The sequence below is a fragment of the Grus americana genome, chromosome 1, assembly GCF_028858705.1.
Source record: "Grus americana isolate bGruAme1 chromosome 1, bGruAme1.mat, whole genome shotgun sequence".
In the NCBI taxonomy this organism is placed as follows: domain Eukaryota; kingdom Metazoa; phylum Chordata; class Aves; order Gruiformes; family Gruidae; genus Grus; species Grus americana.
The window spans coordinates 159,001,017-159,017,594 of NC_072852.1; the positions used below are offsets into that span (position 1 = coordinate 159,001,017).

A 16,578-nucleotide genomic window follows, 5' to 3' on the forward strand; every position below is an offset into this window, starting at 1 on the left:
GCTTCTAAAAATAAATAAATATGATTTTCCTGGCATTTTCCTCTCTATTTTTTTTTCTGCAGACAAAAAAGTCAATTTATTTTTCAGTCTACAAAAGAGATTTGCTCTTTCAGTTCAAAAAGGTTTTTTTATAGCCTTATTGGTTTCTTGAATACTTGGAGTGAAGAAAGAAAACCTCCTTCAGTATTGACTAGATTTGAAATATGCTTGGATCACTAAATTGGTCACTGGTTTCTTTGAAGAACATCTTCAGTTATATTATTGTCCACAGTCTCTCTAATGTTTGTGTGTTTTCAGTTTGATTACACATGTAACATACGTGTAATTTCTTTATGCTTGTAGTAGAAAAATTCTGAGGACTTTTAAAAATACATTTTATCTTATGCCCATCCATCTTGTAGCTATTTTTTCCTTTATATCCACTCTTGATAGGCTACGAAGTTTTGTTTTCTAGAGTCCAGATTTGCATTTCATTTTTAGCAGTGGGAAAATTTTATGTAGCTATGTGTTGTGTGTATAAATCTAAGCCTTGTTAAAGCATAATTATTAAGGAAATCCTTTTTAAGTAAAAGTGTAAGAAATTATGTCCCATGATAATCTTTGGAGAAGTTGACTAAGCTTTCTCAGGTAACCACTGATATTCGTATTTAAACCTATGTAGACCATTGATAGATTCATTTCATATAAAGTAAAAGTTTGAATCTTGTGGTTCATAAATCAAGGCCATCAGAAAATCATGTTTTGAAAATCTACTGGAATATCATGTGAAGCATACAAGGAACAATCAAGGTTTAAACTGCTAACGGCTCCAAATGTGTTGTCCTCTGATCATAAATAATTTCAGAAATAAATTGTATCAAATAAAATAGTTTTAATCCTTTCTGCATACATTGTCAATTAAAAGATCCTGTTGTAAACCAGAAGTTTTCTTCTGTCTTGGGAAACAAAAATACCAGATTTAGAAAGATGTATATGCTGTTGAGATCCACGTCTGCATGCACGGATTTTTGATTTATAAAATCTTTTGTAAAGGGACTTCTAGAGGTCCCTTTCAACCTAAACTATTCTACAGTAAACAAAAGCCAGGTTTCAGTAAGTTTATTGGTCATTTACATGGTTTTAATTAAGAAAATTAATATTTTCAATAAATAGAATTTTAATCCCTTGACACTTCTAAGTTTATATTGTTTATATGTTTGCAAAACCTTGCATAAAACTGTAAAGGGATTTGCAGATGATGATAACAGATAATGGCTATCACAAAATGTCATTAGTCTGGATCAGTGTGCTCTTTCTTTGTTTTCCTCTAACCCTTCAGCAATGTTAAGCAGGCAAATTTCTTTAAGTGTGGGCCAAATCTTGAAATAATGAGGAAACTGGTCTGCAAGGTGCTGATATTTTTCAAAGGAAATGATCTGCAAGATTGATCATACTTGCACAACATACCGAGAGACAGCTGTTTGTTTGTTGTTGGTTGGTTGGTTTTGGGTTTGGTTTTTTTTTTTAATTAGGAGATTTAAACTAATAAAAATTTATTGCTATGGGAAGTTGACATACCTGTATCCAAAGTTATAGCACTCACTATTATTTTGTGTAACACAGTTGTAAACAAAATCATTAAAAACTTACTGATATGAGTGATACAGCATGGTATAGTACCCTGTTCCACATGTGTAAAACTGCAGTGGTAAGCAAGTATTTTTTTCACAAGAAATGATGATGTGTAGATTGTTTATATTTCAGTCTTCAAGGCCCAGAAAGGATTGCTTTGTCTCTGGAGAGAATATTAGTCAAGGAGCTATGGTTCACAGCAATTTGGCTGCCAGTATGTTCCATTTCTAATGACTTCTGTTCTTCCTTATCAGTCTAGCATAGCCAGAACCGCTCACTTATTATTTACAGAGCACAGTTTGGATTGCATCAGAGAGAGCTTCCACTCATCAAGCTGTTTCCTGGTATTAATTTAGCTCTTCCTCCCTACATCTGTAGCTAAAGCAAGGTTCTGTAGTGCTTAAACTAAGGCTGGAAATAAGTCAAAAAGCTTTGAGACTTGGTGAGAAATATTTGTTTTGTTTTATTTTATTTTATTTTATTTTATTTTATTTTATTTTATTTTTATATTTATTTTATTTTATTTTATTTTATTTTATTTTATTTTATTTTATTTTATTTTAAACCCAAGGCTTACCTGAACACTGAAGGGCAATGCAAGGGATACTTGGAGACTTCTGGTAACAAATGAGTCCCAAAGGATTGAGATTGAAGAGCAACTTTGTACGCCAGTGGCAAGTTCAGTTTTAAGGTGGATGCCTTGGGAAAAGTGGGCTTTGGGAAGTGACAGTGTGACAGCCTACCTGTGGTCAAGGCTGAGCGGGTTTGAGACCTGATGTGACTGGCGGGCAGTTTCTCTCCGTCTAGCCCAGCTATTCTGTTTTGACTGGATTCATGCACTGACTGATGGTTTCTAAGTCACTTTTATCCAGATAGTAAGAGGCTGCGAACAAGAGTCATTCACCCAGTGGATGCTCAAGGTTCTCAATATTGCAATACAGCCAGCTAGAAGCTGGACCTCGCACCAATCTTTCTGAACTTCCCATCTTTTTGGGAGGCAATTTCACAACAGACTTAGGCTGCTCTGAGACTATCCTGCCATGCCCCTCTCCTTGCTTCATGTACAACCTTGCCAGCTCTGCAGGACCAGACTGCATGGTAAGTCATATCAATTTACTAATCGAGGTGAGTAGTAAAAAACAAAACAAAACAAAACAAAAAAACCGCTGGATCTGCAACTGATTTTTCATATGACAAAAAGCACGGTTCTGGTAGACTTTCTGGGTGCCCTCTGTATACGTACTGGCGACAATTAGGTCCTGTTTGTAAGTTTTCAGCTGCATTAGCCGGCCAGTGAGCATTATGCTGTTAGGGTACTACACATGCTTACATGAAAACTGCATTTATATATTGGTGTTAGACCGATGGGGATTTTAGGGGGCGCTTAATGTGTCATTTGAACATTGAGATTAGAAAGTGATTGCTGTAACTCTTGTAACTGTGGCTAGAAGATAATATTTATTATTTGTGATTAAACCTGTGCATTGCTTTTCTTAAAAGCTTAGAGGTTTTTTCTGTCTCTAAGATGAATGGAAACTCTTTTCCAACTGGCTAGGCTGATTCCTAGCTAATCCTTCTGCAACTCTCTGTGTTGGTCTTATAGCTATCTATTTTTCCTTTTTAAGCAAAAATCTACTACAGCTTGACTTCAAAGTGCCTGTAAAAGTATCAGTGGGTAAAACAACTCCTTTTGAACAATTAAATAATTCAACAAATGGTACAGGCTACTGAAGTAAATACACCGTTTAGAATTTTTAGCTTGATGATTTCATTACTTGCAACAATTTTATAGAAGCAATGCAATAGATGTACAGTTTCATTGTTATAACAATTATTCTGTGAAAAAGAGGAATTAAGACATTTTCATTTTTTGCATCAGAACAACTTGAAATGATTATGATTAAAAAAGCAACCCCATGTGAATAGATCTCTGTTTATTTTTATTAAAGTGACTTTAACAGTTTTTTAAAGAAAGGGACGGCCTATCTCCTATCACACAGATGTTGAAATATATTCCTACCATACCATTTTTACTCAGCTTTTGTCAGGTACAAATATCTCTCAGTTCTTATAGCAGTGCAAGTAATAAAAGAAAAATTTTCCAGTATGTGTTGCAAGTTATTCCCCAGTCAATATATCTGTGGATAACTAGAGTAACAGTGTCCACTGCTGGCAAATCAGATAATTGCACTGCACATTAGAGCGATATACCGTAGAAAGGTTTCGATGAGTTAAGCTTTGACTGTGGGATATTTTGTAATTTAGGTTTGCAGGACTGTGTTGTAAAATCAGGTCAGGAGTTAGGAGTATTCGTGCTATTACTGATAATAATAAATGCTATGGTATTTGAACTAATAGCCAAGAATATCAGCATGGTAATATGAGCAGGGATTGCAATATTTTTGGGGGATTTAAAAATAATTATAGTATTCATTATATTCTAGCTGTCACATCTTCAAAATAAAGAAAAAGATAATAAAAGTCTATGAACTTCGTCCTGATGCTATAATTTATGTAACTGTGGTGGGTTGACCCTGGCTGGGGGCCAGGTGCCCACCAGAGCCGCTCTCTCACTCCCCTTATTCACTAAACAGGGGAGAAAAGGCATAATGAAATGCTTGTAGGTCGAGATAAGGACAGGGAGAGATCACTCTCTAATTGTTGTCACGAGCAAAACAGACCAAACTTAGAGAGGGAATTCATCTAATTTATTACTAGGCAAAACAGAGTAGAGGAATGAGAAAATAAAATCAACTCTTAAAACACTTCCCCCCACCCCTCCCATCTTCCCGGGCTCAACTTCACTCCCGGCTTCAACCTTCCCCCCCTCAGAGGCACAGGGGGACGGGGAGTGGGGGTTACGGTCAGTTCATCTCACGGTGTTTCTGCCGCTTCTTCATCCTCAGGGGGAGGACTCCTCTCATCGTTCCCCTGCTCCAGCATGGAGTCCCTCTCACGGGGTGCAGACCTTCAGGAGCAAACTGCTCCAGCGTGGGGTCCCCCACGGGGTCACAAGTCCTGCCAGCAAACCTGCCCTGGCGTGGGCTCCCCTCTTCACGGGTCCACCGGTCCGGCCTGGAACTTGCTCCAGCGGGGGCTTCCCACAGGCCGCAGCCTCCTTCAGGTGCCTCCACCTGCTCCAGCATGGGGTCCTCCACGGGCTGCAGGTGGAATCGCTACACCCCCTCATCCTTCCTCCATGGGCTGCAGGGGGACAGCCTGCTTCACCATGGTCTTCACCACGGGCTGCAGGGGGATCTCTGCTCCGGCGCCTGGAGCACCTCCTCCCCCTCCATCTGCACTGACCTTGGTGTCTGCAGAGTTTCTTACATCTTCTCACTCCTCTCTCCGGCTGCAAAAGCTCTCTCTCTCTAAGTGTTTTTCTACTTCTTAAATATGTTATCACAGAGGCGCTGATTGGCTTGGCCTTGGCCAGCGGCGGGCCCGTCTTGGAGCCGGCTGGCATTGGCTCTGTCAGACACAGGGGGAGCTTCTAGCAGCTTCTCACAGAAGCCACCCCTGTAGCCCCCCCGCTACCAAAACCCTGCCACGCAAACCCAACACAGTAACAAGACAGGCAAGCAGAAGTTCTTAATTTTTTTTTTTTTATTTAGGTCAAAGCATTCATTACTGGTTTTGCTAGATTTTTCTAAAACATATAAATGAAGTATAGAAGGAATTAATATTTCTATTTGGGAAGAAGTAAAATGTAAACATGCAGCTTGAGGTAGCAATTACCACTAGTAATGATGAAGCTAGAGCCGAAGTAGACTGATTATCGAAGAGAGGAGGAGAAAAGGCTGATATCTAAAAAGCTAATTTAATCAATATTATTATAGTATTTTTTTATAGTAGATAATTTGTTTGCAACTGTTGCTTAACTATAATATGTTAATGTAAAGAAAATCTTTCAGTCAAAGAAAATAGAGAGTGAAAGAAACATTAAGGAGAAAAAAGCAAGTCTCTTCCTATGCTAATATAAGCTGCATTATCGTGTCAGATACTTCTGAATATCTAGATTAATTAAACAGAAGCTAAGGCATACTTGTTTTCAGAGATTTATATCTGTCATTAATTTACTCCATTCAATAGAAATAGTAGACAATGCACTGAATTTTCTGTTTGTTTCAAAAGATGGAAACACAGGGGGTTTTTTAGAAAACGTTAGTTGTGTCTGAACCCCAAAGGATGGGACATTCTTGTAAGAAAGATCTCAGAGGACATCCAGGCTTACCCTATGGATGAAAGCCTCATTAGCTAGCATTGTTCTAGATCTACTTTTTTCCCCTTACTTATCTTCTCATGGTTAGCAGTACCCACAGAAATAATTTATTACCTTGCCTCTAGAACAAGAAAAGAACAGGATTTTAGGTTTCAGAGCTTTTTTTTTTTTTTTCCTTGCAAATGTCTTCGGAATAATATCAAATGGATTGCAAAACAAAAGTTATTTGAAAATAAATTGTAGAAGAATTGTAAACAAAGACAGCTGGCTATCAAAAAATTCTTTTCCCAAATTAATTATGCTGCCAATTTGAGGTTGGAGAGCAGAAAAGAACTGCTTTTTTTCTAAATTATTTGCCAGAAAGTGTCCTTCGTGTTTTCTTCCACCACAAAGTGATTGTGTGTGTGTGTGTGTGTATGCACGCAAGTGCACAGGCAGCTGTGTTCCCATCCTTCTTGTCACTGGTAAAAATCACTTTCTATACTTATAGGATTATTGGATGTATTTTGGGAGGAATCATCCTTCTGCTTCTCAAGCTAGTAATTTATATATGTCCTTGGCTAATTTTCTGTTCAGCATTTTATTGTAATGGATATAATGTACTTTTCCTCCTGGGTGTCTGTGAGATGACCAAAATCCAACACCTCTCTTGTTGGTAGAGTCCAGAAATGTAATACATTTTTTTTCTCACATTCTCATGTGTTTTCATATCTGTTCTGAGGAAAGTAAGAAACCCTTATGTAAAGAATTAGAAGTAATATTTTGGAGGACTTTAGAAAAACACTGTCAGTCAGCTTGGGCTATATACTTATATATACATATATTTATTGCTTGGATGGTATTTTGAGTTTCCTAATAATTTAATACATAAGATAAGGGTTCCGTGTCTAAGTTGGGATTTATATGGCATATCATGTGCAGACAAGTTACTCACTTTTAAATAGTATTCAGACAAGGCATCTGAATAAAAATATCTCCTGACCAATCCCCCCAAATCTCATAAATACAAAAATGCTCTCATATACATATGTGTAAAAATTTTTAATAAAATTTTACATTTTCATGCATTTTATGCTTGTATATGTTATGTGTAGTGTGCATGCACAGATATTATTTATTTCATTAACAAAAATACTGAAGGATTTGATTCCTCTATGAAGATATCAGTTGGAAAGTGAACAACTAATGAACCACTAAAAATCATGTTGTAATGTCAAATTCTATGAAAAGACCAATGGGCATGCTGGTAAACATTTCCCAAATCACTGTTATCCACGGAGCTGATTTTTTCCTTGTAGTTAGAAATTTTCATATCAATGGCTACTTTTCTATAGGCCATATTTTTTTCTAGAACTTGGGCAGCAAAAATCAGTGTGTGTTTAGGATAATATTTGTGGTGGTTCCAATCAAGAGACTGTGAGTAAGTTCATTGCAATCCGCTTAAGTTTTTTGCTAGTTTAGGAGTAGGAAACCCTCACAGGAGAGCGCTGTCACGCAGGTGTAATAGCTTACACATTGTCATGCTCTGCCAGCTCTACTGACTCCAGAGGAAATTTTTCAGGAAGGGCATTCCTTTTGTTTCTGTAGAGCAAAATTAAGCAGACTCACAGGGACTTTCAGTTACCTGGGAGAATAATAGCAAAGTCTGTTGCATGTTTTAGAAGTCAGGCAAAACAGAAAAGTCCTGCTGTGGCTAGATAAGCAAATGCAACAGATGTTGTTTTAAGCTGTGCATATGAGAAATTAATGAAGAAGCTCTCCATGCTGTTTTTAGGTCTCTAAATCTTAAACTCCTCTGTGCATCTGTGTGGACTAGAGATGTGGAGGGGGTTTTGTTTGTTTGTTTTTCTTTAAAGAAAGTCATTGTTCTGGCTTGTGTCACCGGAGCCTGTCTGAAGCACTCTGGTGGCAGATCTTCTGCTACTAGCTTCAGTGGCAGCAAAATAAATGGCAATGTGTTTCTGTCATTAGTAATGAAGAATCTGTCTTTAAGGGGACTATTTAATGTTTAAAGTTAAATTCATATATATATATACACACACATATATCTGCAGAAACCACAATGTATTTCATTTTTAATTACTTTCACAGATTTTATCCCTGAAAGTAATCTTGATTCTTGTATTGTCATTGTTGTTAAATGTTGTTTAAAAGAGATTTGTTGGAGATAAGTTTTAGGCCTGGGTGAGCTATTCTGGAGAGCCTCGTATGATCTGTGTGCTGTCCAGATTCTCCTGTCAATGCTGTTCCCCTAGTCTCAAAAGAAGTGGTATCAGAAGTAGGGGACAGAGAGTGAAAACTAGGAAGAGTCATGGAAGATGTCACAGGAGGTGTGCTAATAGTCAGGAGCTGTAACTGAGTGTCATATCTTGCTGAAAGATCAATTGTAAAAAATGGTGTAAGAATCTCCATTCGCTTTTCTTTTCCTTGTTGAAGAATGAAGAGTTAGCTGATGGAGTTGAAAAATGAAACTCTAAGTAGGTAAAGCAAGTATTTTCCTTGACGTGGCACTAGTCGCGAGACTCATCACTACAGTATAATCAATGCTAAATTTAAAGGAAGGAGAAAAACAAAGTCAAAAAAGAAAAAGCAAAACCAAGCAATTTGAAAATTATGTATTTTCTAAAGAATAAGCCAATATCTATTCAGTAAACACTTCCCCAATCACTGGAGACAATTTTTTTCAGTCCCCTAAATGAACTTGAACTCTTACTAGTGTAGAGGTACCCAATCCTTCGAGTTGCAGACATATCCCGGGTAATGTGTGGAAGAAATGTCGCCGGTCAATGCAGAACAAATATTGCACTAGCTAAGCTATTGGGTCTGAGCTGGTATAATCATTCTTCCTTCCTTAGATGTTAGATATGTTGTTTACGTTTTCATAGTTCTCTGCATAACCAGTCATCTAAAGTAGGACTTCCTTGCATAGTGGATTAATTTATTCTAGCATATACATTAATTATGTTTTAATGGTTCTTCTAATAACTTGGATACAAGTAAGTCCAAAGCCTGTGAAGAAGCTGGCTAAAACATGTGCGGTCCTTTAAAAAACGTACTGGAAGTTTGCTTTTGTCTTATTCAAAGGGATTCACTTGACCTATTTAAACAACTGACTATATAGGACCTCCTACGTATTCAGTAAATTTTAACAGGTATGAGTTTGGCTCCTTGAGTGCATTGTGAATGCTGAGATGGAAAGCTGAGTGCTTTTGACATAGAACAATGTAAAAGCATAGGTATCCAAATTCTCTGAAGTGTATTAGCATGCTTAATAAACTTTGGTTTTAATGCTCTTCAAATTCTAGTCAACCAGCATCAAATGTTCAGGGTGTTAAGGATTTTAAATTGCAATGCTTCACAGTGCATTGTCTTCTGAGAAGTTAACGATAACTTATGAGGAGAGTTATATCCAGATTAACATACAAGAACATGTAAAACTGACCTAATTTAAACTATTTAAACCTCATTGCACAACCATACTAGTCTTACTATAAGCATGGAAAGCATTTAAACTGTCTGAAAAGGAATTCCTTATCTATGAATTGATGTGTTCATATTGGTGTGGTCATGCCAAATATGAGCTTTTATGCTGACAAACATTTTTCTAGGTTGCTAATTTTTTAAAGATGAAACACCATCCTACAGAGTAAGCCATAGACCATACATCATTCATCTTGTTCAAATAATTAAGTTATATCTTTTCCTATAGCTTTGTCCCCCAAGAAAATTAAATCAAGAATTGGAAGTTTCTATTGCTTACCAACACCCACCCTCCTCCCTATACAAATACATTCTGTGGTTTAGATGGGTATCAGTTTGTAGTTATATGAATAATCCTATTTGTAGAACTGTATCACATTTTCTTATGATATCATTATGTGGGAGCGGAGGGGTCTTAGTATGTAAATTGATTTTAGACACTTAAATGATGGTCCACCAAAATTAACAGCAACCTTCAGTAGATTTTTGATCAGTACCAACAAATGTTCAGAATCACAATCGTAGCTGGAAACAGCACTGTGGTAATCACTCTGCTGTCTTATCAAAAGCACGAGAACATTGATTAAATTACTCCATAAGAATTTATAAAGAAGTATTTTTTTAACTGCTGAGACATCTCTTCTTGGGGATTACATTAAATTTTCCCAATGGCTCAGATGTACTGTTATGCTTACTTTGCAATTGTGATGCCTCGATTAGTACTTTTACCCCTAGAGTAGTGTTTCCAGTTTGAATGGAAGTTTAAGGAGTAAGGTATTAATCTTCTTTGCAACTATAGCACACACCATCTTAAAAAAAAAAAAAAAGCGCCTTTTCAGGGACAGGAAATGATCTTCAACTCTTTAGAGTCTGGAAGAACATCTAGATTCACAATACTAATGATTTATAGAATAAAAGATAGGTTGATTTTACAGCATCATATTCTAGAGTATTTAATTGGACAAGCGAGCTGTGTGTGCCTACTGTTGGCAAGCAAGTGCAATAAAAATTTTACTAGAGCTCATGAAACTAAGACATGTTTAGTAGCAATGTAATAACCTGGCATTTTACACTTCTAGAAAATATATGCTTCTAAGGACTTTGGCATATTTTTCTTAGGGTGTGATTTCATTTGCTTTGATTTGGTTTTGATATGAGGAATGGTTTCAGGATCTATCGGGGGAGAAAATGTGGGTGGAGTGTGTGTATGTGGGAATATACCTGTAGAAAGACATTTTTGTTTATATTGAAATGAGTTTTGAAAGGAAGAACTCTGTAGAGTTTTCATGTCTGCATTGGCCAAAAATGACTCTGTAGCTTGTGACTCTATCCAACCTAATGCAAAACATACAAGTAAAGAAAAAAAAAAAAAAGAAAAAAAAAGAAAATAAAAGAAAAAAAAGAAAAAAGAAAAAAAAGAAAAAAAGAACAAAAAAAAGAACACAGTCCTTAAACCGTAATTTTTTATTCTGTAAATTTTGTAGCCTATGGATCTAGGTTAGGCATAGAATCTTATTTTTCCAAATGGAAGTCCTTATAAAAGCATTTTATGTATCACTAGTACATGTATATACATATCGTAGTTTAACCCCAGCTGGCAACTAAGCACCACACAGCTGCTCACTCCCTCCCCCCTGCAGCGGGATGGGAGAAGACAATAGGAAGGGTAAAAGTGAGAAACCTCATGGGTTGAGATAAGAGCAGTTTAAATATTGAAATAAAATAAAAATAATATTATAAATACTACTACTACTACCAATAATAATAAATTGTAATGGGAAAAAAAAGAGAGAGAGAAATAAACCACAAGAAAGAGAAGCGATGCAAATGAAAACAATTGCTCACCACCACTCGACCAATGCCCAGCCAGTCCCCGAGCAGCACCTGCCCTCCAGCCTTCCCCCTAGTCTATTGCCGAGGATATATAGTATGGGATATCCCTCTGGTCAGTTGGGATCAGCTGTCCCAGCTGTGTCCCCTCTCAACCCCTTGTGCACCCCCAGCCTCCTCGCTGGTGGGGTGGTGTGAGGAGCAGAAAAGGCCTTGGCTCTGTGTAAGCACTGCTCAGCAGTAATGAAAACATCCCTGAGTTATCAGCACTGGTTTCATCACAAATCCAAAACATAGCCCCGTACTAGCTACTATGAAGAAAATTAACTCTACCCCAGCCAAAACCAACACAATACACAAATATTAATGATGTATATTTTAATATTGAACTTTTATGCCTGAAAATAGCACATTGTATATTTAAAATTTAAATTAGAAGAAATAGAATATTATTTGCTCCCTAGTAATACAGCAAAAAATAAATTTAAGGAATAATAATATTTCATACCCTAGTATATAATAAAGCAAGTATTTTATGCACACTTTATATCTGTTGATTGCTTTCCTCTAAAGTTCATTCAAGCAAGTAATTTTAAACGTTTTTGGTTTAGAAAACTCCTGAAATCTATGATAAATTAGTAGTTAGAGATGAACAGATGGGAAAATAGAAAGTATTCCTTCTTCCCCTCTTTTGCTTTTAATTGTTTGTTTTCATACCCCGAGTTTTGTTAATCAGAAATAAAAATCTATTTTAATGTAGCAGATGTTATAACGAAGATATATCCATTTGAACTAAATGCATAATCTTATGCAGTTACTAGTATTTAAGGTAGCTGAACTTCTACAATCCGTCTGTTAGCAAAGCCTTCACTTTGACTAGAACTGCACACATTTTATCACAGGTTAAGACAGCAGATGGCTCTCTTGAGTTTTCTTTGCAAAACCTCAGGCTGTAAACAACTGCTCTGTATTTCTGAGATGCAAGTAGGAAGCTATTGTTTTTGATCTCTGGAGTAAGAAACGTATTTTCTCTTGTCAATAGGCATACTGCCCATTTTCACCTTCATTCTTTCCTTTCTTTGCCGTCGCCCCGAGCATCATATCATTGAGAAATGTCAGTGTGTTTTGGCAAAGGCCCAGTATTTGAAGGAAAATTCGGAAAAGGAACAATAGTAGTAGATAGTATATAGTGAATAGCATCATTAGATAATATGAAGAGGTCCTTCCAGCAAAACGAAACGTGGAACCTACATCTTTTCAGAGAGAGTTTCTCACGCAGAAGTTAGGCCTGTATGTATTCCACTCCTAAATCCCTGTGAAAATTAAAGATAGTGAAGGGTTGGCCTTTATTTCACTCTAGTCCCTCTCATTCGTTCCTTTGTTTGGAGCCAGGTCGAGCGGGAGGAGACTTTGGGCTGTGTCCTGTCAACTCCTCCCGCGGGGGCAGGGGATGTCCCGGGGCCACGCGCGCTGTCCGTGGTGCTGAAGGCAGAGACCGCCTTGGGCGCGGGCGGGGGGGTGGGGGGGCGGGAGGAGGAGGGAGGCACTGGGGCGGCATTTGAAGGAGTGCTTCTGTCTTGAGGAGACTTAAGGAAGGCAACACCGCGGCTTGTCCGCTGCTGGGAAGTATGGAAAAGGGATGCAGTATGCAAAACTGCTACAGTGAAATTTAAATTAAAAAAAAAAAAAACCAAAAAAACAAACAAAAACCAAAACCAAAAAAAACCCAAACCAAAACATAATCAAACAAACCACCTCTCTGTCTAATTGCATTAGTTAAGGTAATTGTAACCGTTGTAAGGAAATTGCTGCTCTGTAAAAATTGCCGGACAGACAATCCAATGCAAGTGTTCTAGCTGAATCTCTTTAGAGACACTTTTTAAAAGAATGAAAAGGTATTATCCAGATCCGATTGTGCATGTTCTACCCCTAGTTGGTCTAGTATTAATACAAAATCCCTGTATAAGGGAGTTCCCACCATACACTTTTGCCCTCTGTATAAAAATATCCCTTTGTAGATTAAAGGATTTAGGGAAATAATGGTCACTATCAGACATGTTGAAGCCTCTGCTGAAACAAGAACCTACTCTTACCTATGAGGTTCTGTATTGCAAAACAATGAATTATTCTGGATGGGTATTTACACTTCAAAGCCTGTTTTTGTAAAGAACCATCTAATAAGAAATTAAGAGTATTCTGCTAACAGTATAAAAATTGGATACTTATTGCATGATATTTCCCTGTGTGAGCATCTACCCTTCCCTGTAGGATAACTCTGTGCTTTTTGCCTGTGTAGCTGCTGGCTTCCTTTTTCTACTTTCCTCTGGTTAGTTACAACTTCAGGAAGTTTCACCATTAGGCTGGCAGAAAGTAAATCTGAAAAACGTTGAGTCTTTCTTTGAAAAGGGAGAAGACCCAACAGAAAAAGATTAAAGGAAAGAAACAAGAAGTCGTATTTTATATGGTATTTATTATCTGCAGTGTATTGTGAACTCCTCGGGGCAGAGACTCCTTAGGCATTCTGTGTCTAACGAGCTTGGCTGGTGCTTGCTCAAGTGTTCCAAGACATAGACTGTGAAAAAAAAAATAAGAAATAACTTTACATTGTACTGCGGCTGTTTGTGGGTGCCCTATGGAATTCCTTCGGTATTTCTTAAACCTCAGAAATCGGTTTATGTTCCGAGTTAAAAGCCTGTTGGTGCTATAATCTTTTCTCTCGTGCGTATTGGTTTGGGTGGAAGGTCCTCCCGGCCTCGTAGGTGTTTCTTCCTTACTGCTCTAAATCCTTCGCATGCAGCACAAACCCCTCTCCCGTCGGACTACCTCCCTCCCCCCCCGCCCCCGCGTCGGGTCCCGGGCTATGGGGCACCCTGCCCCGCTGCGGGCGGGCTGGCGGGGAGAGGGGCTGCCGCTGGTCGGGGCGCCCCTGCGCCGACCGCCGTTCCCCCTCACCCGCCTTCCTCTGCCCCCACAGCTTCCCTGGCCTTGGGACCGGGGCGGGTACCGGTGTCACCGCTGGGTGCGGCGAGGGGGGCCGCCCGCGGGCAGGGCGGCAGGCAGCCGGTGCGAGGGAGCAGGCGACAGGGTGCGTGCGAGGGTGCCTCAGTGCGCCGCGGTGGGCGGCGGAGGGTTGGGGGGGGGGGCATGTGCCCCTCCGGCAGCGCCCGGCGCCCTCCTCCCCCGCGGGGAGGGAGCCCGGCACGAAGCCATCCGAAAAGCTAAAGGGGAGCAGAGGCAGCTGGCGGCGGATCCGCCGGGAACCCGCTGGTTCCCACCAGAAAACCGCATCAGCAACACCCCTTCCCTCCGCCCCTCGCCCCCTTTGCTTTTTTCTCCTGCCTTTCTCCCGTCCCTCCTCCACCCCCTGCACCCTCGCCGCCCCTCGCCTTGGGGAGGACAGAAAAAGCTCCAGCGGTGCGTGCCTGTGTGTGTGTGTGCGTGCGTGTGTGTGTGCGCGCGTGTGTGTGTAGGGGAGGCTGGAGCGGGGTGGGACTGAAGAGCCGTGATTACAGCTCTCCCCGGAGAAGAAGATTGCTCTCTCCAGATGCTGATTTCTGAAGCACTTGGCAATCATCAGGCGGGAGTCTGCAAAAGGCGGCGGTAGCCGCCCCGGCCGCGGCTATGGCAGCGGCGGGCGAGCGGGCGGCGGCGCGGGGCTGAGGGGCAGCCCCGGGAGGCGACGCTGCCGGCCGGACCCGACCTGACCGAGCGCGGCTCTGCCCCGACTCCCTGTCCCTCCGCTCCGCTCCGCGCCGCCAGCCCGCCCGCCCGCAGACACTCGCCGCCCGAGCAGGTGTCCCTGCGGCGGGGCACGGCGGGAGGGACGGCGGGGCACCCATGCGGTGACCCGCGGCGGCGGCGGCAGCTCCCGCGGGCCGGAGGGAGGGGGTGCCCCGCTGCAGCCGCGTCTCGGGCCGGAGGAGGGTCCCGCTCGCCCGCGCCCCCCGGGGATGGGTCCCCGCCGGGGCTGAGAGCCCGGCCGCCGCCCTCCCCCGTGCCCGTCGCGGCGCCGGCCGGCGTGGGCGAGCCGGCGAGCAGCCATGGCAGCGGCCATCGCCAGCGGCTTGATCCGCCAGAAGCGGCAGGCGAGGGAGCAGCACTGGGACCGGCCCTCGGCCAGCAGGAGGCGGAACAGCCCCAGCAAGAACCGCGGGCTCTGCAACGGCAACCTGGTGGACATTTTCTCCAAGGTCCGCATCTTCGGGCTCAAGAAGCGGCGGTTGCGGCGCCAAGGTGCGTCCCTGTGGCCGGGCCCGCCCGGGGGGTTCCCGGGAGGGCGGGAGGGAGGGGGCAACCTGTGGCCAGAAACTTCCCGGGCCGGGCGCCGCCCCCGCTCCTGTCAGCGGGCGGCTCCCGGCTCCCTGGCAGCGGGCGAAGGGCTCCGCGGGCTGAGGGGCGCGGCGGCTCCTCGGCCGGGACCCCCGCCTTGCCGCCCGGCTGCCTGCGCTGGGCGGGCAGCTGCCTGCCTGCCTGCCTGCCTGCCTGCGCCGCCGCCCCGCCCGAGGCGCCGCTGCCGGCGGGCCCAGGCCGCCCCGGGGCTCAGGTGTTGGTCACGGCAGGTGGGCTCCGCGGCAGGAAAAAACCCTCGGGGGAGGCGACCTGCGTGGCGCAAGCCCTGCGTGTCCTTGTCTCGCCCGTGATTTTCTTTAAAGGACAAAGAGCACAGAGCGCGGAAAGCTTTATAAGTGTCCGGGGTCTGGGAACCGCCGGTCGCCAGTCCCTTCCTTGAGCCGCCCGCTTGGCTTTGGCAGGCGTAGCCTGGCCGTGGTGCAGGAGTCCCGCTCCCGGCCACTTCCCAGCCACCAACGTGAGAGGTACGGCGTGGGTGGCAGCTGTGGGAGAGCTGCTCCGCGTCCCCGTGGGTGCCCGGGCGCGGGTCTGCCTGCCCGCTGCCCATCCCGGTCAGGGCCGCTGGGTATAGACCAGCGAGTTTTGCAGGCGGTGCTGCTTCTGGGTAGATGGCCAGTAGTCAACCGAGACGACTAAAACTAGTACCACGGTGATTGCATTTTATCCAGTACTTTGTGTTAGAACACTAGAAATAAAAGGAGTTAAATGATAGTGCAATGACTTCTCAATTATTGATTTTTTTTTTTTTTTAAATGTGCTATTCAACTCAACATTCAACAGTGTTCAGAAATGGTGATGACTTACTTTTACTCATCCTCAGGAAACAAGTAGTTTTAGAACAAAAGGATTGTATCGCGAAGAGTGAAAATGTTAAGTATCACTCGAAACGTGGCTGATACCTACCAGTCAATGGTAAAGTACAAGCCATCCTCTGTTACACTAGAGAATGCCACCATGTGTTGTAGTTTGGTATGTATACTATAGCTCCTCGTTAGGTTGGGTCGGAAGATAATTTTAAGAAGCTTATTCAGTGATGTGTCCCGATTGATCCTTCCTGTTTTTTTTCCATGTTTCATACTTGAAAT

At 42.1% G+C, this 16,578-nt stretch overlaps 1 protein-coding gene across 7 annotated transcripts in view; it reads left to right on the forward strand.

Moving 5' to 3' along the window:
* The window catches only part of FGF14 (fibroblast growth factor 14), a 422,900-nt gene that overhangs the window by 264,751 nt on the left and 141,571 nt on the right, over positions 1 to 16,578 (forward strand). Inside the window, exon 1 of one of the 7 annotated variants that reach the window (XM_054808165.1) lies at positions 14,628 to 15,376. The exons of the other annotated variants lie outside the window; for them this stretch is intronic. Coding sequence (XP_054664140.1) covers positions 15,184 to 15,376 — 193 coding nt within the window. The 5' untranslated portion in view covers positions 14,628 to 15,183. Of the gene's footprint in view, positions 1 to 14,627; positions 15,377 to 16,578 lie in introns of those variants that run through there. 7 annotated transcript variants of the gene reach the window in all.